The 23,737-nt window shown below is 37.2% G+C and overlaps 1 protein-coding gene across 1 annotated transcript in view; it reads right to left on the minus strand.

Moving 5' to 3' along the window:
* Positions 1-23,737, minus strand: part of CRISPLD1 (cysteine rich secretory protein LCCL domain containing 1) — a gene marked incomplete at both ends in the record, with an annotated part of 39,493 nt that overhangs the window by 3,456 nt on the left and 12,300 nt on the right. The window contains 11 exons of the mRNA XM_084280101.1: positions 3,933-4,008; positions 6,623-6,695; positions 6,799-6,842; positions 10,516-10,646; positions 11,286-11,352; positions 11,478-11,538; positions 11,631-11,810; positions 12,911-13,011; positions 13,570-13,685; positions 15,022-15,154; positions 15,302-15,420. Coding sequence (XP_084136227.1) covers positions 3,933-4,008; positions 6,623-6,695; positions 6,799-6,842; positions 10,516-10,646; positions 11,286-11,352; positions 11,478-11,538; positions 11,631-11,810; positions 12,911-13,011; positions 13,570-13,685; positions 15,022-15,154; positions 15,302-15,420 — 1,101 coding nt within the window. The remainder of the gene's footprint in view (positions 1-3,932; positions 4,009-6,622; positions 6,696-6,798; positions 6,843-10,515; positions 10,647-11,285; positions 11,353-11,477; positions 11,539-11,630; positions 11,811-12,910; positions 13,012-13,569; positions 13,686-15,021; positions 15,155-15,301; positions 15,421-23,737) is intronic.

The following is a 23,737-nucleotide window of genomic DNA, read 5'->3' on the forward strand; positions in this document are numbered from 1 at the left end:
CTCAAGAACCTCAATGTCCTTTTTATGATGGGGAGCCCGGAACTGCACACAGTACTCAAGGTGTGGCCTCACCAATGCTGAGTACAGGGGCACAATTACCTCCTGTTTTTGATACAAGCCAAGATGCCATTGGCCTTCTTGGCTGGCCAGGCACACTGCTTGCTCATATTCAGCCTGCTGTCAACCAACACCCCCAGGTCCTTCTCTTCCTGACAGCTCTCCAGCCAACCATAAGCATCTCTCCCTGATCTTTACAGGAATATAGAACTATTCAGTAGTTCATCATAATGTTTAGATTTTACCACAACAGAGAATTATTAATACTTTTGCACAAGTAATAGGGGGATACTTCCATATATGGTTACTGAAACAAAAATTAATAGGGACAAAGTCCTCAGACGGTATTAAATTACGCAAATCCATAAAATTCTTAAGATAAGAGGCATTTTTTGATCTCTAGCCTACAGAAGGAGGCTAATTTTTTTTTACAGAATTGCTCAGTCAACACTCATAACGTAGAGTCACTACTGGGATGAGACAGTCCTTAGGAAAAAATTGCCAATTGTGAAAACAACGACATAAACTTAAACCTTACCCTCTTTAGTAACTCTTATAAGCCAACTGGAATGCAAAGAATTTCTACCATATACATGTCTAAGGTGTGTCAATTAAGATAAAATTTTACAAAAAAAAATCTGTGTGAACTACTGTAGCCTCTCATTCTCCCTATGATAAGGTTTGTTCTGCCCAGGGGGGTTGTGAAGTCTCCATCTCTGGATGCCTATCTGTGTGATATGTCCTAGGGAACCTGCTTTGGCAGGGCGGTTGGACCCGATGATCTCTTGAGGTCTCTTCCAACCTCTACAATTCTGTGATTCTCGGATTCTTTTGGTACAACAAAGGACAATCCTAGCACAGGCAGGTGCTGGAAATCCATCTCCTACAGAGTTCAGTCACATGTGTTACATGATTCAGTTCTTGGGATTTTTTTTTTTACTTCATTTCACAAATAAGGACACATTGAAATGTGCTTTAAAATACAGGTATTATTCTAATGTTTGTCAACATGACATGATTCTGAAATTCCAGATAAAAAGATTCAAGAGGTTTCAGACCAAATGGATTAAGCAAGGTTGAAAGATGGAACCAACTCTTCAGTACAAGATGGAAGGAAGCTTTTTTTTTTTTTTCTTCTGGTCTCCCAACAAGACAAAGCATTGCAATGTGGAAACTCTTAGCAGTTGGGTGTCAGGAGTGCAAAGCACAAATTTGGCATGTGTTTGAGCCATATGAAGAATGAATAATTTGTACCTGTGTCTGCTGAGAACAACATACACTACAGTTCTTTTTCATGCTGTTATTAGCTCTATTAAGAAAAGAAATTAATTGTAACATAAACTCTGAATAAGAGATACTTTTTTTTAAGAGTTTGCAATTACCACAAGACAAGTGAAACAAAAGGAGATCAACTACAAAACAGAAGGTATAGAGCACAGGGGGACTGGTATTACATGAAAAATTCTCACACACATTAGATTATAAATGCTGGCTATGCGAACCATGACTGTGATTTATCTGCCACAGACAAAAAGACAATTGCTAGCAGATTGGAAGAATGGAGGATGAAATAATAGGGATATTTGTTTCAGTTGAGTTAGGGACAGTGATTGCAATGTCACAAGTTAAAAAAGAAGGAGAGGAAAAAAAGGGTAAAACTTGTGTGGGGCACTAGTGATAAACCAGAGAACAACCCTTCTCAGGAACAGGGAGGAAAAACAGTAACCATGAAATATGAAATGAGTTTAAGTGTGCATGTCTGATCAGACCATAGCCAGAAAAGGAAAGGTTGAACTAGATTCTCATGAATACTAGAAAAATACTTTTGTAAAGGTATCTTTTTACATTATTGACATCTATTAATATTATCCTCCTTTTTTTTTAATTTAATATCTCTGCAAAATCTTCTTCATTTACTGAATTCAAGTCGCCTGTGCAGCAGTAGTGCAGCAAATAAATAGCCACGTGCATATATGCATACATAGATATATATGAACTTTTGAAACAAAAGGATTTGCAGGAACGTCACAAAAACATGACGTATTTTGTGGAATCAGCCAAGTAGATCATTGGGTGCAATTTAAAGTAATTTACTATGACAAATGGGCAAATAAATTCTCTATATGAACAAGTCTGTCTGAATATATGAAAAACTGCAAAAGAGGACACTTATTAAATGGATTATTTTCTATAAATACTTCACCTGAAACTGCTTTGGTAATATATTACAACGCACAAAATACCAAATCAAATTATTTAGTTAAAATGCTGACTAAATGCATCTTCATTTTAAAATAATTTAAATGTTAGGTACAAAGAAACTGTAGAAAACTACGTAACGCTGATAGCATTGATGGGAACATCTGTACACATACAGGTAGCATGCTGTCTACATCTGAGCTAGATGCCCTAGGCCCCTAGAAATCTAGAGAATAGACATCTCTATTAGGCCGTTCAACTTATATTGAGGTAGATGCTCTGAAAAGGTCAAATGTAATACAACCTACATAAACATAACCTACAATAGCATCATCAGTGTAGGTATCTACCCTGACAGCATCTGAAGTTAAGTAGACTTCCATCCCTGGCTTCTTACCTGTGTTTATGTCCATTTTTTTCCTAAAAGCAGTATGGCTGCACACATTTCTATACAATGGAGATGAATAATGAGATAGTACACCTAAAATAATTTAAAGCATAACTCTATAATTCTAATTAAATTCATCTGGGACTTCTCCAACTGAAGTAAATACATATTCTGAGATTTTCTCCTTTGTAAGTTGAACAGAAATGTATCTTCTTTATCCTACAAAAAAATATTTTCTAATTTGGCCATAGCCTTTGATTACAACTACAGAACTGAAAGAAAACTGTCTTCCATAAAATGGACTTTCATTGAATCTACTTTCACTGCCCCTCTTATAAACATCAAGGAGTCATGTACGTAAGTCAATTTAATTCCTGAACTAGAAGTATTTTCTCACACACGTAACACTATCTATGGAAAAGAGTGTTTTTTCAGGACAAGTTGCTCAGGTAATCTAATAGACATTAGCTAGTTTCAAAATAATGCTTAATAAATATTTTCACATATTTCAAAGAGCTAGAAAGTAGTGAAAAATCATCTGACCCAGCTGGTTGCCATATTATTCCTTATGACAGATAAAAGGCAGTTAAAACATTCAGTTTACTGGTGAAAATGTGAACTGCTCTCTCCGCCACCACATTCTGTCTTTTCCACAGAGAGATGAAAGGAGATGGCATAAAAAAGAACTCTCTTTTCATTCTTTCTACATACTTTAGAACTCAACATGATGTATAAAAGACAGAAAAAATGTTGACTTGGAAACAGAATGACAAAAACTTCCACAATATTAGTCTGTTAACATAACAATGGGAGATACTTTATATAAATATATGAAAATCCTGCTGCAAATATTTAACTGTCCACACAGATCTGAAATATTCAAAATAATGAGACTGTGGAAATTTATTTTCTGTTTTTTTTTTTTTTTTTATTAGTTTGATCTGTCAGAAGTTGTGGCTGCATCAGGGTCTAAAGAGCAAAGACTGAAATAAGTATACACTGACAATAGTGAAAAGTCAGTGAGAATTTTAATAAAAACCTGAAAATATGGGTCCAGAGACTACTGAAGCCTACATTCCATTTACAAATAACTTTTCATACCTTCAGCAGATGAGTACTACTAACTTAAATTGGAGCCTGTGAAACAGAACTTTTGAAAAGACTGTGTAATACATCAGCATAGGGAGGAAAACTGGACATCTATATTGTATTTTATTATCTTCACATTATAACTTTTCATAGGATTTTACATTTCCTTATATAATGCAATATAAATCACTATACTTACATCAGAATAAATTCGTGTTCCAATTACACGAGCATAGTGTGGATTTGCCTGCATACAGTTGCGAGGACAATACACCCTGAAATACCAAAAATAAACCAAACACAGGAAGATTGATATCAGAGCACTGCTATATCATATTCAGCATTATTGAGTATAAATCAATTTGATGATGCAGGCATACTGATACTAAAAGGCTGGCAGTTTTTGAGGCTTTGACAATATGGGTGAAAACATTGCTGATGCAAGTGATGGTTCAAAATAAAGTGCTTGAAAACTTATTTCAATGGGCCTGGTCATTTTCCCTTGTATAAGCAGACAGTATTCTTCAACATATGTGAGGGCAGTGAGAACAGAGACTGTTCACTCTTACATTTACTATGCCCAGTTCTGGGCTTCCTAGTTCAAGAAATGCAAGGAAAGAATCCAGAGGAGGGCTGCTAGAATGAGGCTGCAGAATCTCTTGTATGAGGAAAGGCTGAGAAACTGTATCTGTTTAGCCCATAGAAGAGAACACTGAGGGGTATCTGATTAAATACCTGTATAAATACCTCAAGGGTGAATTTCTAGATGAAGGGGCTAGTCTAGATGACTCTTTTCAGTGGTGCCCAGTGACAGGACCAGGGGCAATGGGCACAAACTGGAACACAGGAAGTTCTGTCTGAACATGAGGAAAATCTTTACTGTGAAGGTGACAGAGCACTGGAACAGGCTGCCCAGAAGGGTTCTGGAGTCTCCTTCTTTGGAGATATTCAAAACCCACCTCAACACAGTCCTGTGCAACCTGTTCTAGGTATCCTGCTTTAACAGGGGGTTGGACTAGATGATCTCCAAAGCTCCCTTCCAACCCCTACCACTCTGTGATCTGTTTCCACAGCAACCTATACAAGCTATTCTGTTGAATACTTTCTCATAAGAGGCAGATCCGAACAAGGACCTGCTATGATGCTGATGACCTGGTGATGCAAACCAATTTAGCAACTTATAACGAGGGTGAGCATTTGGCATCTATGGATAAAATTAAAAACTTAGGAATGTAATGAGATTCCTAGCTGATTACAGATCAGAAAGCCACTGAAACAGACTGTCTTTATGCAATGGCATTTTCTTAGCCTTTGAGAAAAACCCTCTCTGTCATTCTTGCTTGCTATAGCTCCAAAATGCACAGGAAAACCATATGGGAAGCTAACGGTAGTACAGAAGCCATCAAGCATCTTGCTTACTAACACACTACAAGGAAGAAGCTCCAGTCAGCTCCAGATCTACATCGAACTGTTTCATTTATGAAATGGGTCATGCCCCAATGGCTTTGGAGCCACCCTACATGGGACACCCTGGGCAAGCATTCTTCTCTAGGATGCTACCCATGTTCTAATCAAAATTCAGCATGTCATACCACTTGGGCATGTTACAGTCTTACCAGATGGGCAATAAAAAAGGAATGAGATTTTTGTCTGATGGAAGCAAGATGTCACAGAGGCCTTTTGAAAACCTGCTGAGTTATGATTAGGGCATGAGAGGGGAAAAGGAGGTAGTGTGATCAATGCCATAGCTGATTACTGCTTACAACTCCCGGGACTATGTTTTCAGAATTAAGAGCATGCACAGAATCTTGAATGAATTGCTGATGCCGTGAAGTTCCTCAAGTTGATGCATCAAAATGGATCAGTCTCTTTTAGCCTTATTTTTAAATTTAAATTTTCTTAATGACAGACGGTATTTTTCTCTTAATGAATCTAGTTTTAGTTTTTAATAATGAAGAAAAACAGAAAAAGATAGAAGTAAGAGATTGTACCCATCCGTTCCTGCTTTCCACTCCCCCGCTTAATGCTCCACGTCTTACAGCTAGAAATCCAGGATTCACAGCCAAACACCAAACAAGTCCACGGACCCAAGTGCTACATGAAGGGATGTTTTCCTAGCAGTTCTGGCTTTGTACTTGCTTCCTGTATTGGCTGTAGGATTGCTATGAAAGTAATCCTGTGGATATCTCCAGCTTAGCTTGCGGTAAATCATGCTACTGTGTATTTACCTTTGACTCATCTATGGTTTTAAGAACTGTTACCTATTTCCTTCCTCAAAATATTGTGGCACCGGCTCCTTTCGAAGAGTTAAAACATAGGCTTGAAAGAAATAGCACGTATATTAAAAGTTGTTATGTTATTAAAAGCTGTACAGACCACACCTTACCTTAATAACATATACTTCAGGATTTTTTGAAATACATTTGCTCACTCTATCCTCCAAAACTCCCAAACAAGTTGATAACTTCTCCTGTAAGTATCTGTATCACATCCTTTTATTGTATCTATTTGCTTTACAGGCAAAAGTATATTTTTCCCAGGGTGCACAGGACAATGAAAAAAACATGTCATCTTTTCATGATGATTTTATTAAGATTTCCTTAAAATTTTCCAAGGAATCAAAAAAGATCTTTGTGAGCAAAAGAAAATGAGATTCTTGTAATGAAAAAGTCCTGTTGATCACCTTTACCTACCTGGACTTCTGATTTGACCAGACTAAAATACTACTAAAACATTTATGGTTTCACTTTTACAGCTGTTGTTGTCAACTTTATCAATGACAGACAGATAATTTGTATAGATAATAGTAAGTGACTATTAGTATAGATAATTAGTAAGTGACAGAAAAACTGTTAGCACTTTGAATTAATAAAACTGAAATAATTTTACCTTGGACAGTGTGAGGCTGGTTTTTGAAATGGGCACAATTGTTCCACTGTTGTTTCACAGGTGATAGCTTGTACTGAATAAAGTAAAAGCCAATAAATGTGAGCTTTAGAAAAAAAACAAACAACACAACAAAACAATTCAATTTAGTACTGAGTTTATATGAAATAAATGCTAACCTGTTACTTTAGAGACGGTGAAGGAATTAGCAGATTGGTATTTTCTGAAAATGAAATAGTAAAAATAGTCAGTAAATAACATCTCTCTATGATTTATTTTTACCTAGGAGAATTTTTCTTACACAACCTAAGAATCCAGAAATATACTCAAGACATTGTCCCCAGTCTGTTTTTAATCACTGCACCCTCTCTCCCAAATTGTGAATCTATTTATTGCAATGACACATTTGCTTTTTACCCATGGTAAAACTGTTTGAACACCAGAAATGCATTTTAAACTCTTTCAGCAGTTTAATTTGCTATGAGAATAAATGTGCTAGGAACACATTATGCAATCTATCTGTCTTTTAAAATATAGCAGCCAAAATCTGTGGTTGACAATTCCTCAGAAGGATCCAGCTATCAGAAGAGATCATTCACTCCCCCCAAAAGTTTCATTACTAAAAACAGATCCAGGACTGAAACCAGTTGCTCCTGACAGACTTTTTGAAAAAAACCCCCTTATTCTCCACCATTAAATTTTGCTTTTGGATTTGCATCTATGTTCAATTACCATCAGTATCACTATAAACCCCTGTACAACAGGTATCAGTTTGCTTTTCACAATAACCGTATGGAACCCAGATGCATCCGTTTCCTGCTTTTATATTGTCAGGTACATACATTCTGTTGGTACATTACAGTTAATATAACACTTGTGGCTTACTCCTCTCCATCTCCCATTTTACTCCTCTTTTACTCCTATTTCAGAATCACAAAATCATTAAGGTTGGAAAAGACCTCCAAGATCATCTAGTCCAAGTGGCCCCCTACCAGCTATATTAATAACTAATCCGTGTCCCTAAGCACCTCATCCAAACTTCCCTTGAACACCCCGAGGGATGGTGGTGACTCTGCCACCTCCCTGGGCAACTCATTCCAATGACCTTCTCTTTCTGAGAAGAAATTTCTCCTTATTTGTAGCCTGAACCTCTCACTGGCTCAATTTGCAGCGATTCCCTCTTGTTTTATCCCTAGTAATCTGTCAGAAGAGGCTGACCCCCAGCTCACCACAACCTCCTTTCAGGTAGCTGTAGAGAGCAGTGTCTCCTTAAGCCTCCTCTTCTGCAGACTACACAGTGCCAGTTCTCTCAGTCACTCCTCCTAAGACTTGTGTTCCAGACCCTTCACCAGCCTGATTACCCTTCCCTGGACAAGCTCCAGGGCCTCCATGTCTTTCTTGTAGAGAGGGGCCAAAAACTGATCGGTATTCGAGATGAAAAGGATTACTGTCAGAAGTGGGATTCGAACCCACGCCTCCAGGGGAGACTGCGACCTGAACGCAGCGCCTTAGACCGCTCGGCCATCCTGACCTGACTGGTTCAGAGGGGAAACACCTCCAATTCTAGTATTTTTCACCTTTAAGAAGATGATGATGGGTTTGGGCACCAATAAGTTTATTTATTATTAAAAGAAAAATGAAAATTGCTATTCACCTTTGGAGCGAATTACTCCTGAGTGCTCCACAGCACTGTCATTTGTATTCAAAAACTGTTTGCTTGCATTGGTTTACTTAGTTGCATGGCCCACCAATTTCACATTTGCTCTTTTATTGGATTCCAATTTGCTTTCACTACATTAGCTCATACTTCTGGTGCCCTAGCATTGTCATACACTGGTGAGGGAACAGTTCACTGTACTCTGTTGCTGATTAACTTCTTGAGATATTGTTACAAATGGTATCTTATTGTACAAAAATGCAACAGTTGAAAGAACATTTGTATTATGAATCCTGATTATAAAACTAAGGATATTTGTAAGTCTGTTTTACAATGCCCTATGATTCCCTTTTCTGTCATTCTGTTTTGCTGTATGTATCAGAGGTGAGATCCACTCTGTCTCATCTATTTGTTGAATAGACAATGTAGTTTATTCAAGGCTCCATCTAGAGACACCAACATGAAGCTCATGCCTGAATTTTGCAAATTCACTGTGAAAGCTGATGTCCTAAATACTATAGGACATTAATGAAGAATCACGTCATCTTGTGTGCACACACAGCACAGCAGCAGGAACTTCCTGAACTGTATTTGTAGATAGGAAGGCACATATTTGGCCCCTTAACGGGCTTTTTAATATGCAGCTTTTAAAAATTTTTTTTTACAACACCTGAATCACAAAAGCAAACCAAAAATGGCCATTAATATTCAGCAATGAGGTGATTGCACATGACCATAACAAACCAAACCAGCCATTAATACCTCACTCTGAATTCCGATTCTCAGAGGACAGGTGCTGAACACACTCTGTAGACTGAACACTCACCAAGTTTTGTCTCAGATGGCACAGAAACACAGTTTTCCAGTGATGGGAAATCAATTCCTTCTAGACTGAGGATTTTCTAGTTTAACTACTACATTTGTAAAAAAGCTGTTTCCTAATGTGTTAGTATTGATGGAGCCAAGATTTGCTACTCTCTTTCTCCCAAAGCATTTAAAAAGCAGGTATTTGTATCTTTTTTTTGGGGGGGGGGGAGGGGAGGTGGCATAACTTAAAGCACAGTCAGATCATCAGATGATTCAAAGAAACAGGTTGATATTGATAATGCCTTTTCACAGGCTGCAGTTCTTCATGAACACTTCCAGCGTGGGTCCCTTCCACAGGATGCAGATCTTCAGCAACAGACTGCTCCAGCGTGGGTCCCTGACAGGGCCACAAGTCCTTTCAGCAAACTGTCTCCAGCCTGGGATCCTCTCTCCATGGGTCCACAGGACCTGCCAGGAGCTTGCTCCAGTGTGTGCTTCCCATGGTGTCACAGCGTCCTTCAGGTAACCACAGCTACTCCAGCATGAAGTCCTCCATGAGGCTGTGGGTGGGTATGTGCTTCACCATGAACCTCCATGGACTGCAAGGGGACAGCCTACCTCACTGTGGTCTTCTCCACAGGCTGCAGGGGAACCTCTTCTCCAGCGCTCTGACCACCTCCTCCCCCTCTTTCGCTGACCTTGGTGTCTGCAGAGTTATTCCTCTCACATATTCTCACTCCTCTCTTCAGCTGCAATTGCTCTTGGTACTGTGCAGGTTTTTTTCCCTTCTTAACCATGTTATCCCAGAGGCACTACCACCATCAATGACAGGCTTCACCTTGGCCAGCTGTGGGTCTGTCTTGGAACTAGCTGGCATTGGCTTTATCAAACATGGGAGAAGCTTCTAGCAGCTTCTCACAGAACCCACTCCTGTAGCCTTCCCACTGTGAAAACCTTGCCATGAAAACCCAATAGACTTAAAAAGAGAAACTTGCAACATTATTTCCTTGTTAGCTGCTGCAGATTACAGTGTCCCTGGAATAATATTTACTCCAGATATACAACCAGCTTTCTCCAAAACAATGTAAAACAATCTACTTCAATGATGGGATGTACTACAACATATACACTTACAAGTGAATTAACTGAAGACTCCAAATATTGAGATTATTTAACTACAAATACTAACTTAATGCCAAAATGATTTTGTAAATCATTTCACCTTCTTTTGCATCACTTTTCTGTTCACAATTAAACATTGGCTAAAGTTTCAGAATGGATACAATATCCACATGCCATTTTATAATATTGTCATAGTCCTTGTGATAAAAAGCATGGATAAAATATTATTACTTTAATATATTCCTATTTTGTATGAAATTAAAAAACAGGTGAAAAAAATTCCACACAATTTAATTTTTAATACACTTACCCAATTGACTGAATGCCATTTCTATATGACTTGATAAAGTAATTTTTCCTTCCTTGCCTAGTGACATCAACCCAACCACCTTCATTGTCTAGGATGCCATAATGTATGGCAGCTTTACAAATACTGGATTGCTGAAAAACAGAGCAGGAAAAGCAGTTGCTTGTCAGACAAGGCCACCTTTTCATATTGTCATTTATTTGTGAAAAAATCAGGTTTTAATAACAATCTGCCATTAAAAATTTGGTAGACAGTCTATTAAGTTTGATGTGGTCTATGTGGGTATTATTTCAAATTAAAAAAAAACACTTTGCCTTACTGAGAGATAAAACATATTCATTTACTGTATCATTGTTCAGAGTAGCTATGATTTCCTATAGTGTTTTTCAGAGTAAATTACCTATTTTCAGCTAGCTTTAAGCTTATGTAAGTAGGCCTGTCTTACTGAAACAGTTTATATGAGAGTACACACTAACTGCTGTATTTCTCCTTCAGTTACACCTTAAGATATTTACATTTAAATATGTGGACACAAAAATTCTACTTCCGTGCGTGTGTAAGTAGAATGAAGTACATTCAGACAGTAAATGCAGAGTATCAGGTGCAAACTTAGATTGCCTGATGCTATCTTAAACATTTGGTGTGGGCTTTTATTTCTGGTGAGTATTGATTTCTTCAAAGTCCATCTTGATATGACTTTAACTGGTATTCCAACAGAAAAGGCATTTCATTAAACAATCTAGTGGTACAAAATCTAATTTTTAAAAGTTTACCATTTCATAATGTACACTTCCAATAACTTTGGCTTTGCTATCCAAACAGCCAGCAGGGCATTCATACCTAAGAAAATAAAATACAGCTTGGTCTTAAATCCTGGGATTACAAAAAGGAAAAATATTCCAGCTCATATACAAATATAGCCTTTTAGAATAATCTCAGAATGACAACTGTAAAATTTACCATACCTATTGCAAGTTGTTCCTTTGCACTGATCTCTCAGCCTTACTTCACATGAAACAATCTGAGCTAAAACAAGCAAAAAGCAATTTCACTTAAATGAATTTGATAGTACACTATTCAAATTTGTTGACCACTTGCAATTCAGGTAAATTCCTTACACATTTGCTGTGTGCTTATTACTTCATTTTTCTCACTGTCATCACTGCCTGTGGAGCCTAAAGGTGAATGAGTTCTTGGCCGGCTTTGCACCGTTGCATCCTGGGCTTTGGATCGCTGCCGTTCAATCTCATTGGTTTCCTCTTCAGGTTCATGGGGAGAATAAGGCCTTTCTGAATCCTCTGTTTACAGAAAACAGGAAAATAATAATCTCTCATGTGAAAAAAAATCAGTGTTTGTGGAATGCAAATCCCTTACTGTGTTTTGTTAACATGGCTTTGTTCTCATAATATGGCAGATGATATAAGCAAGAAAACAAGAAAAACTTTTTACTGCTTCATAGGACGCAGACCTCAAGATTAATAATACATCTCAAGTATGTTTCTGATGCTGACATTTTTCTAGAACAGGCAGCATAACGAAGGTATGAAAATGCACTTAACACTCCTGTTTAAGTATTTTCTTTCTGCCACCAGAAAAAAATGAGGCAGAGGTGATATTTCTATTATAAATTGGAGTAGTTTTACCAAGTTCATAGATACCTTGTAATTAAAGAAGCTGATTTCATAAAAACATACCTGAAAATGAGGCATGTTGACTCATACACAATGAAAACAATTTTGGAATAGTCATCAGTGAATACATATTTCTTAAGAACCATAAGGAACGTATTTGGGCACACTGGTCCAACTTTTATGATTAAATGAATAACTTTCAAAAGTTAGTAACAAAAATTGCTATAAATAACTTGTACGCAGAGTAAAACAAAGAGAAATAGCAGCTTCATAATATGCTGTGCTTCAATGCTATGAAATATGAATAGGATTACAAAAATTGTAACAAGTTAATAATCATCCTAGTTGACTTTTTGCTCAATTACTATCATGTTCTACTCTTATTCTTGATTTTTGTTATAGCAATGCACATGGCTATGTCATTGACATAATATGTTTTCTTATAAATAAATAACAGCAGAGACTTCCACTATAATTACAGAAAGGTATACAAATGGCATACAGCAACAGTCTACATCTTTGTGTACTAAAAGCCCTCAATCAGCACTTAAACCATCAGGTGTTCAGTACACTCCGCTCCCTCTGAGGCTTGGCTTCATGTATCATAGCACATGATCTCATTCATCATAGTAAAGTAGGCCCCTATCAGCTCTATTCCACTATGTTAAAGCATAATGAAAAAGAAAAAGCATAATAAAAGAAAGCAAAAGAAAGTAATGTTACATTTCTCTGCTCACTTATAGTTGCACTGTTGAAATAGTACCTACCTCTGTAACAAAGATTCTCTCTGCAACCTCCGCCAAAACTAGGAGGACATGCGGAACAGGGGCGGCCAGGTTTATAAGGAGCATGACCCCACCAGTTACCCCTTTACACACACACAAAAATATGAATTAGCAACACATTCCTTAATAAACGGACATTTTAAAATTAAGCAGCACATGTGTGGACAAATAAATGATGAAAACCAGGAAACACTCTAGACCATAAGATTGTTCATGAAGATAAAACTGAAATACTGCTGTAAGCTGCTGCAAGTTTGGTTCAGACTGGCACAGACTTAATTGCCAATTACATCAGAAGAGCCTTTGCTCTCCTACATGGAATATCACACACAATTTGATCTTAACCATGGGCTTCATGTTACACATTCCTTAAAGTCACAATGGGGAGATACATTTATCATTCAAACAAGTATCACGGAACAACAAAAGTCCCTGACATCATATGCTAGCACACAGGCCAAAAACCTGAGGCTCTAGAAAATCACAGGAGTATTTATGTAGACAAAGGATGCCTTGGGAACAATGGTCTACTTTGTGCAAAAAACCTCAAACCCCAGACTGATTTCCTTTCACATTTTGCCCTGGATTATTATTAAGTATTTTGCCCCCCTCCAGATATTTTTGGGTGTCAGTCTACTTACTTAGGAGAATAATTGCATACAAGATAGACCGCTTTTGGCCAAATCTGTCCCCAGATGTTCATGTTATGACACAAATTAATTGCACAACCTATTCTGCTACTTGTAGCCCAAACAACCTGTGGAAAAGAGAGATACATGTGAAAACCAAAGCTGATTATCATACAATCAGAATTGTCTCAAAGCTTCAACGTACAAAATGCAAATCGCAAGAGTGGTTTTATATTCTCTTATAAATGGGTTGAAGTGCCTAATTACAACTGTCAAAGGCCTTTCAGCCACACCATTAGAAAGAAAAGCTCTACTCCAATAAAACAGTTGTGGCTTGTATTTTACATAAATGGTCTAAGCATGTATCTTGAAGTGCAGCAAAATATTTACATAAAATGATCTGAAGAACTGATTCTTGGAATTACAATTGATAGATAACCCTGAGTTAGAAGAAGCTACGTTAGACCAAGAGATAGTCAGCAGTAAAAGGAGGCAACGTAAACAATACAATGATTCACCAAAAAACTCATACACTGAAAAAACGCAAGTAATGGATTTTAAATGAATCCTCTTTCATGACATTGCAATCGGAAGTGGCTGTGCTCCTTTATTCAACTGCTGAAACCATTTTCATTGCTGATCTCAAAATAATCTGAGGTTGGAACATTCAAAATAGACAAATATGACAGGTGCAAATTTTGTATTAATACAAAATAAGCCAACTGTGTAGTTCCCGCAGGGTTTAGGAGGTGAAAGAGATAGGTACTGAAAACAGTACCACAAAGAATTATATATAGATATTACAGATACTGTGTATAATGGATAAGTGCAATTATATGTATTTTTACAGAAATAGTAATGAGGGAAATTCTGTCTTAAAATTAGGTATAATTGTAAATTGTATTAGTAAACAAATAGGAAATAAATGCTTAAAAAATAAGTCTTTTAATATATTGAATATCATACATGGATTTCCATAACATCTGAAGATTCCCTTTCACTGAAAACATGACTGGTTCCCCTCTGGAAAAATTCAGGCTAGATACACAGATTTCAGAAGTACCAAATAAATTAGTTCTTTGGAAATTTAAAAATCTTTCTGAAGTTGGAGCAGCATGTTAAAACATAGGTTTTGATATGAGGATTTCACTTAAGAAATCCTTTTTCTTTTTCTAGATGTGCTGTTTCTTCCGCACATTACAGAAATGATGACAGGCACACCAGCCTACATTATACAAAGTGCACTGTAAAACTCAGCTTAACACTGAGTTTTGTAAGTTTTATCCTTAATCCTGCTAAGAACTTGATATTTATGAGAAGGCAATATAAAGATTCATATGATAACACTCCCCTATGTCACTGATACCTAAAGCTTCCAACTGTGGAGCCTGGTAAAAACCAGCCCCTTTTAGTGCTGTGATAGCTCTTTTCCATAGCTGACAAAAGCCAAACCCACCTACATACCTGAGTGTAATGTGTACAAACAGGACCAGAGCATTTGTAAGGACAATATGGGTTGCACTCATGAGGATAGGGATATGTGAAATCTCTCACTTCATCATACCATGCTTGGACATGAAATGTTGGAGGTCTGTACCTGTGAAAGCCAGTAGGGTAGTTCATTAGATCATTCAAAAGTTGTACCTTCTGTTATTTTACCTTCAAGCAAATTAGGCTAGATTTCAAAAAAATCCCCAAAACAACCCACCACACATACATAGCATATAATAGTATCTTAAACTACCTTCCCCAGTGTGCCCCCAAATTCTGTCCGATAGACGGAAGGAGGCTTGCAGGCCCATGCTCCCATAGACAGGTTTCAGCCCATGACTCTGCAGATCTTTCCAGCTCTGTGTCCCATGTCTGAAATTTGAAAGAAAAGAAAGGGACGTCTTCTAAGAAATGCTCAGTGGGTATTTCTTATTTAAAAAAAAAAGAGAGGATGGAGAGGATGGTCCGTTTTTAAAGCTTCTGTTACCAGAGCAGAAGGCTGATTAAAAAATGAGAATTGTATGCCCCACTTGTGTTACATAAGGAAAAAAAAAGTGTTTTCACCAAGAAAAAAAATGTTTTAATCCCTGCACAGCATTCTCTTTAGAAAGCATGTACAACCATGCTGCAGTGAGAAAAAGACAAATATGAAACTGAAAAGCTTAGCTCAATTTTCCAAGCTAAATTAAGCGCATTTTCTGTAAGATTTCTTTTTAGCAATAGGTACTTTTCTTAGTCAAATGGGTATTATCAAACCCAGTTTCAACGTAACACTTTATTTCCTCTAAACCAATAGTTTATTTGAAAGGAAAGTTATTTTCTCTTCCTTTTCTATAATCAGCTTTTGTTCAAATAATACACAGTGCAAAGACGAACTACAAAAACTAGACTAAGGTTGTTATTCATTAGTTCCAGGGCTAGGTTGGTAAAAAAGGAGGCAGTCATGTTAGTAAGAGCACAAGTTAAAGAAAAAAATTATGAGTTATTGTTTTCCATAATTTTTTATCCTTAATTTATATTCTCTAAGGGACATGGAGGCTTAGGCTTGTATGTGAAAGGCAAATCCAAGTTTCTTTCTTTCAAAACCAGACTAAAAACTACTCATCTTGAGAGAAATTGTACCATTCTGTGTATCTATGTTTTTTACTGAAGTTTAGGGTTTGTTCAAAATGGTCCCTCTTGTGCAAAGTGTCCATACAGCTGCTTGACTTTTAAAATCTGACAGTTTCAGAAACAGTTTCCAGATATCAATCTTCCTGATGGGGACTGTCAGATTAGGAAACTGAAATACTTCAGGACAGACACATGTCGCTTGATAGAAGCTCAATTATATCATTGTAAATTCAGACTAAGTCTCTCAGAGTGGGACTCAGTTATCTAAATAACAGTGATTCAGTATACCCAAACCCAAATTCCCATGCAGACAATGGAAATCATATCTAAATTTTTTTGGCACAGATGGAAGGTAAAAAACTCTTTTAACATAGTCAAAGAACATGGAAATATAACAGAAAAAACTTCATGTGCTACAATTTTTTCTCTATAGATTTTGACATTCAGTTTTTACCTTATTAATCAGATTATTCATTAAAAACAAATATGGTCTTGATAATCTAAGACCATTATGTAAAGATTTTAATATCACACAGTTTCATCCTAGAATATCTGTTCTTGGTTCTCTTCTTCAGAACTCTCTAATTCACTGAAATCCATTATCAGAAAATAAGAAATCTACAGGGTACATTTTGACTCCTAAAATTCAACATTTATTTTGAAAGAATTACTATAGTAGTACAATAAGGACAGAATAAAGCTTTTAACCCACATTTTGACACAAAGCCCACTGACTTTAGGAAACAGCGGCAATTCTCTATTCATCCTACTGGGCCTATATTTCAATGTCATAAGCCACAACATTCTTTAACCTTTATAAATCAATAGTCCAGTCTCAAAAAAGAAATTTCAATATGACAGTTTGCATAAATCTCTTCCTCTTCCTTATCACACTGTGATAAATAGTTCTTCACATTGTATCCATTGCAAAAATCATTAAGATTAACACACTTTCAGATAATTTTTTGGTTATGAATTTTAATACAATTGCCTCATCATTCTACAAAGGAATCATGAAACTAACATCCAAAAACAAATGCCACAAGATACTCCCTTGGAAAGTATCCCTCCACAGTTTCAACTCTGAAAAGAGCAGTCACAGATAAAGGAATTTTACTGTTGCAGTGGTGGGATTTTTTTCCTCCACAAGTTTCAAAATATTTTATGCATCTATTTTAACTGAAATAATGAATTTTTGGAAGATCAGAGCTAGATAGTAAACCGTAGCTGCTTGAATCAATTCCTCAGGCATTTTAAGTAGTTTACTTTAACAAAAATGTCTCTTAAAAACTGATGATAGCTATGCATGATACTGCCATCCAGAACTCTGCAAGAATAGCCTTTTGATGAAAAACTGAAATTCATCGTTAATCTTCCTGACAGATGAACACCCATTCTCCAAAGTATTGCTGAGATTGGATATGGTCTTCAGAAAAGTTGCTTCTTTTTTAACTGTTTCTCTGCCTTCGTCCAAGTACAAAATACTGTCTTGGCTCCCTCCCCACTTGCCCAGCCAGAGACAGGTACACTTCTAGACCACAACCTAGCTGCAGCAAAGAAATAATCTTCATGGCTGAGCAGATGGGATGCAGTAAAGTTCTTTGCAGGAAGCAGAGCGCAGGAGACTCTATCAGTAACAAGAAGATAAGGGTGCTTAGAAATTTTTGCTCAATGTAGTCATTTCTGACTCCAGAAAAGGTTGGTATGTGAGCTAGAGAGCCAACACTACTCTCCGCAATGATGGGTTCGTGTGTGGGAGATTATCTCAGAAGGGCAAGAGGTCACAGCTTAAGACTCATCATGAGGTAACCACCCTATTTCTTTTTAAGTTAAGAGTTGAAATCTGTCCTATTGGTACTTTTCAGGGGTTTTATTTACTGCTGTTTATGGTGAAGTCAGCCTCACCATAGTGTACATTCCTTGAAGCATCTTCCCTTATGATTCTGTTCTGTACTCTAAAGCAGTGATAATATCACTCTCCCTTGCACACTGCCCTTCCGTGTCAATCATAATGACAGGTCTAGCAACAGAGAGTCACAGAGTTCATGACATGAGAAGGACATAAGAGAATGAATAGGCAACTTAGAATCACAGAAGGACAGGAGTTGGAAGGGACCTTTGGAGATCATTCAGTCCAACTCTTCTGCTAAAGCAGGATCACCTAGAGCACATTGCACAGGATTGTGTCCAGGCAGTTTTGAGTATCTCCAGAGGAGACTCCACAGCCTCTCTGGGAGCCTGTCCCAGTGCTATGTCACCATCACAGCAAAGAAGTTTTTCCTCATATTCAGACAGAACTTCCTGTGTTCCAGTTTGTGCCCATTGCCTCTGGTCCTGTCACTGGGCACCACTGGAAAGAGTCTAGTGCCTATTTCTAGACATCTACCATTTACATTTTTATAAGGATTAATCAGATCCCCTCTGAGTCTTTTCTCCAGACTAAACAGACTAGCTCTGTCAGCCTTTACTCATACAAGAGAATCTCCAGACCCCTCATCTTTTTTGTAACCCTCTGCTGATCACAATTTTGGGCAGTTTGGATTAAAAACAAATAAATAGAGTACTAAAAATATTTTTTTAAAGGAATTTTTAAAATTTTCCTTTCTCTAATCAAAATTTAAGAAGTATTCTGTCATTAACAAGCTAGAAAACTGTTCGTTCATTACATAAAGGGAATTGAAAAGAAAACATGCTGCTTTAGCTGGGGGGTTTGACCAGATGATCTCCAGAGGTCTGTTCCAACCCCTATGAATCTGTGAAATAAGAAATCTTCAAAATGTACTAGGAAAGTAACTATTTAGCCTAATGACATACATTGTTTCAATTAGAATGGTAAAAGTATCTTTGTATTAGTTAATCAGTTATCAACACATCTCTAAAACCAACTTTAGCAATCTTATCTTTATAATACTGGAGAAATAATATGATTTTTAAAACTGAAGTACTTCATATTTCAGGATTTTTAGTGTCTGTGATCTGATCTCTTGGCAACCATTTCATAAATCAGAATTTAAATACAAGCATAGAAAGGCAGGTATCTTTTTATCCATGCTATAAAATTTCACAGAATACAATTCACAATCTTCTTCATTTGAAGTTTAATCACTAAAATTTTGAACAAAAGCAGTGAGTAAGAAGTTTAAGCAAGCAGAAATCTGCAGTAAATAGTTGCCCCTGTGGACCGATTTAATTCACCCAATTGTAGTGGCTAACCCAAAACCACAGTAAGGTAATCAATCAACAGACAACCCTCAATTCAAAATGTTATCAGATATCTGTAATGAATTAGATGACAAAAATCCTGCACGCGTATTTTGGGTCTGCAGCAAATGATGCCACATGTCTTTTCTCCCTGATGCACATCCCACTCAACAAAGTCATTCCAGAACAGTCAGCTGCTTAGGAAACTCTCTGTATGTGCCATAAGACTCATTCATTGGTTTCCAGACGTAAATCCTTTATTTTTAAAGCGAGATAAAAAAGCTACCTGGCATGGGCATCGGGCATTTACAGCTAGTCTAGTTTACTGTCAGAAAATGCTGCCCATTACCCTGCCAGCGAATGTTTAGTTTGACCCAGGGTTTTTTTTGGAAGGAGGCCACAAAGGAATACCAACCTACAGTACAAGTCAGTATTGATATAAAAGAAACAATGCTATGTTTGAGTTCTGATGTTCTCAAATATACAACGATTGTAGTTGTTAATGGAGCCAAGTCATTTCAAAACTATTTCAGTGCAAATTTGTGGTCCACAGTATGGAGATACCCTGACAAGATTACCAAGATATAGCTTTATTTCTTCTTCATTTTAATTATTTAAGTATTGTTTTGGGGTGTGATTGAGTAAATCTCAAAACCATTACAGATGTAAAAAATAAATCCTCTCCTAAATTACATCAAATTTATGAAATATTCTAGAACAAATGGCCCAGTGTTCTAATTCCAAATAATTTCCTAGAGATCCAAGTGTTTTTTCTTGATTGCTAGAGACTTTCTAAGGAAATAGGGAAATAGAAGACTAATAAACTCTTAAAGCCAGTTAAAAAAAAAAGAAGACGCAATTAAAAGACACAGCAAAAGACACAGCTACCTGGGTCTGCAACCCTTACCAAGACAGAAGCAATACCACACATCTCCAAATTAGTACAGAAATGAAAGTTTTTCTCAATCTCTAGATCACTCTAATGACTTTTAAGAAAAAAAAATGGAACTGATATCCTAATTGCTGATGCAATTTATAGCTGACTACTCCATTGCTGCAAAAATTTTACATCATCATGAATGACTTGGCTCCATCAGGTACAGAATTGGACCTGATGATCCTTATGGGTCCCTTCCAACTCAGGATATTCTGTGATTCTATCATTTTCATAAAAAGGGTGGCTATATTCTTTTGAATATTCCTTTGAAATGTAGCTGCGTGTGAGGTACCTGATTCCTCATCCACTAGTTACCTCATTCATGCTCTGACATGGCTGGGTTGCAGTAAATTTGCATTATCAGGTTTCTTTGGTAAATACAGGGTATTAATTGGACCACAAGAAGATTGAAGTGCAACTAGGCATCGGATTTCCAGGTGTGGCAAGCATGTTGACCAGCAATTCTTTGGTACTACATACAACGTAAATCACATTGTTCAAAACCTACATGTGGTCTACTTTTGGATAAGTGACCATCATCAGAGTTGAGTTTCTACACTGAGATAGAGAGGCCAGCAGACACTGAACATATGATCAACTGCTCAGCAACACACAACTACTTAAAGCTACTTCTTTGTTTAACAGAACTCAGGGTAGCGACAAACGTAAACAGAGTTGCAAGTGGGTCTTAAACTGAAAAATGTTCTGCTTTTCAAAAACTTCTTTATTTCTTTTTACTTTGAAAACACTCAGTGATGCGAGAAGGACTGTTTATCAGGGACTGTAGTGACAGGACAAGGGGTAATAGCTTCAGGCAGAAAGAGAGCAGATTTAGATCAGACATTAGGAAGAAATTCTTTACTATGAGGCTGGTGAGACACTGAAACAGGCTGCCCACAGAGGTTGGTGGAAGCCCCATCCCTGGAAGTGTTTATGTCCAGGCTGGATGGGGCTTTTGGCAACCTTGTCTAGTGGAAGGTGTCCCTGCCCATGGCAGTGGGGTTGGAACTAGATGATCTTTGAGGTCCCTTCCAACCCAAAGCATTCTATGATACAATTCTATGATTACAAAGACCGAAAGATGTTACCTAGTAACAGGAAGATACACAGAGACTTCAGAGATAGGAAAACACTAAACAAGTTTTTTGCCTTCTTGTACATCATTATTCATAATTTCGAAGTGGCTGCAGCTACCAAATTATGTACCTCTCTTTCCCACCCTCTCCAATGGATCAAGTTTACATCTGTAGCCGGCTAGAGAAATGCATGTTGTACTTTTCTGCTTTGGACAGAAGAGGGCAAAAAGATGCCAATCAATACATAATCAAGTCTAAGAAAATGGTATATGCTGTACCATTCTGTGCTCCACAATCTCTCTCGTGCCATGTTTTTTTCTATGATACTACTGAGTACAGGGTTATAATGACAAATACAGTTTTCTGCCTCATAAAGTACATTTTCCCAGAGTAAAATATTCAAGGTGGCCTTATTTTCAGTGCTTTCTAGACTACTCCATACATAAGTAATTGTGCACCAAAACTACAGGAAATAACAAGAGATCACCATCTGAAATGTTGAACTTCAGTCTGTGAAAACTTGACCCCATTACCTTACCTCTTTTTTCTACATTACACTTAGGCATCGAATCCTTCCTAATTTCACGGGTAATGTTTTGTCTCTACCAAATGAACTTCTTTACAAATACAGTCCTGCAGAATTTGACTTCATCTTTTAACTCACTGACATGGCTTTTTCAAGTCATATACCAGTATTACAAGCTTATGAACTTGACCTTACCTAGAAAGACATTAATTTCTTGCAATCCACTCTGTGACTGATGTTTCATCTCTTCGAAATTTTTCTTAGATTTTTGTATACGTCTGCCTTAATGATGGACATATTAAAAAATTAAATGCCTTAATTAAAAAAACCCACCTTATTGTAATTAAACTACAGATGATGGTATCACAAGTCTACATTTGGTGTGTGAGCATACATGTATACATTTGTTCTGGTTCACACAACTAATTTAAAGATCTGGTACATTACAGCCAAAGAGTTTTGGGTACCTTTATGCTGATAGCTGACAGGTAGAGTGTTTGCTCATATTCCTGAAGATGGCAGCAGTAAGTGGCTTTAGAATTCTAGTTTCTTATGAACGTCAAGGATGATGTCCCTTCCTTCCTCCCTCATTATTGACTACTGTTCTAGTTCCAAGTGGTAGACAGATTCATTAACCTAGAGCTTCCTCTACAGGAACAACTCATGTTTTCATTATTCTAATGATTTATTTTGTGGCATTCGCGAGAGCATGTCTGCACTTCACTGAATAAAATTAAAACCTGAAATATTTGGCAGAGGTTGCTAAATGGCAGGATAGTGATGCCGGCAAAAATTTTACAGATGCTCATTGAGCTTCAGTTTTTGATATAAAATTTTCCAAATTCAGAAAGACACAAAAAAAAAAAAATACCCAAAACCAGCCATAGATAATATTGAGGATACTGATATTCAAGATCAACATCCTATGAGGCAGACTACCTCAAGGAAGTGCTTATTCAGCACTCAGTCAAGATGCTCTTCTCTTAGCATTTAACCTTGCCAATTGTGGTCTTCTTAAAACCCCTATGTTTTAAGACTAAGTTTTCAAGTAAATACCCCTCTTTTTGACAAACAATCTTTTCTTCTAATGAAATATCTACATTCAGAACAGAAGATCTAGAAACCAGCTTCTTACCCATCCAAGAGGACACATCTTCCTCTATAGAAAGCAACCAGCAAAACCACGTCCCTTTTACTCCTGTACCCTCCTGTGTGACAGAAATGTCTACGTTACTGTTTTAGCACATTCCTCCCATGGTATAATTTATCCACATACACAGACCCTCATAAGTTCAAGGTTCAATGCTACTTTGAACTTGATTTCATCATGTACTCTCAATAGTCTATCACTAACAGGATGGCATGGTCTATAGCTCATATGCCTCTGCTACTCAAACCAGTATACCCACACTGTAAACCTGGTACTTCAAACTTATACTGCAGCCACTATGTAGAGCAGCTAAACTTCCAGCCCCTGCAAGCATCTATTACATCTATTAAGAGAAGAAAACATTAAGCTCTACACACTTCAGCCTTAAAGTTCCAGTAGGGTTGTACACTTTAACTAGTGTCTTCCTGTTTCAGCTTTGGAAAACATCTTGCACATCATCTGAGTATCAGGATTATGCTATTTCTGCTGCAGCTACTACCTAAAACATTCCCTTTCATGAAGCCAGCAGTCAAGAAATGATGCTGATCTTTTAGACTGGATTGCAATACCACCATGACTGAACTCAAAGTGGATTAGGGTTTTATTTTTAATTTAGATCAGGAATGTGCTTTTGAAATGAAACTCCTGATCACTCCCACTTACTGTGCATCACAGAGCACTCTTGG

The sequence above is a fragment of the Gallinula chloropus genome (genome assembly GCF_964237585.1).
Source record: "Gallinula chloropus genome assembly, chromosome: 2".
NCBI classification, from domain to species: domain Eukaryota; kingdom Metazoa; phylum Chordata; class Aves; order Gruiformes; family Rallidae; genus Gallinula; species Gallinula chloropus.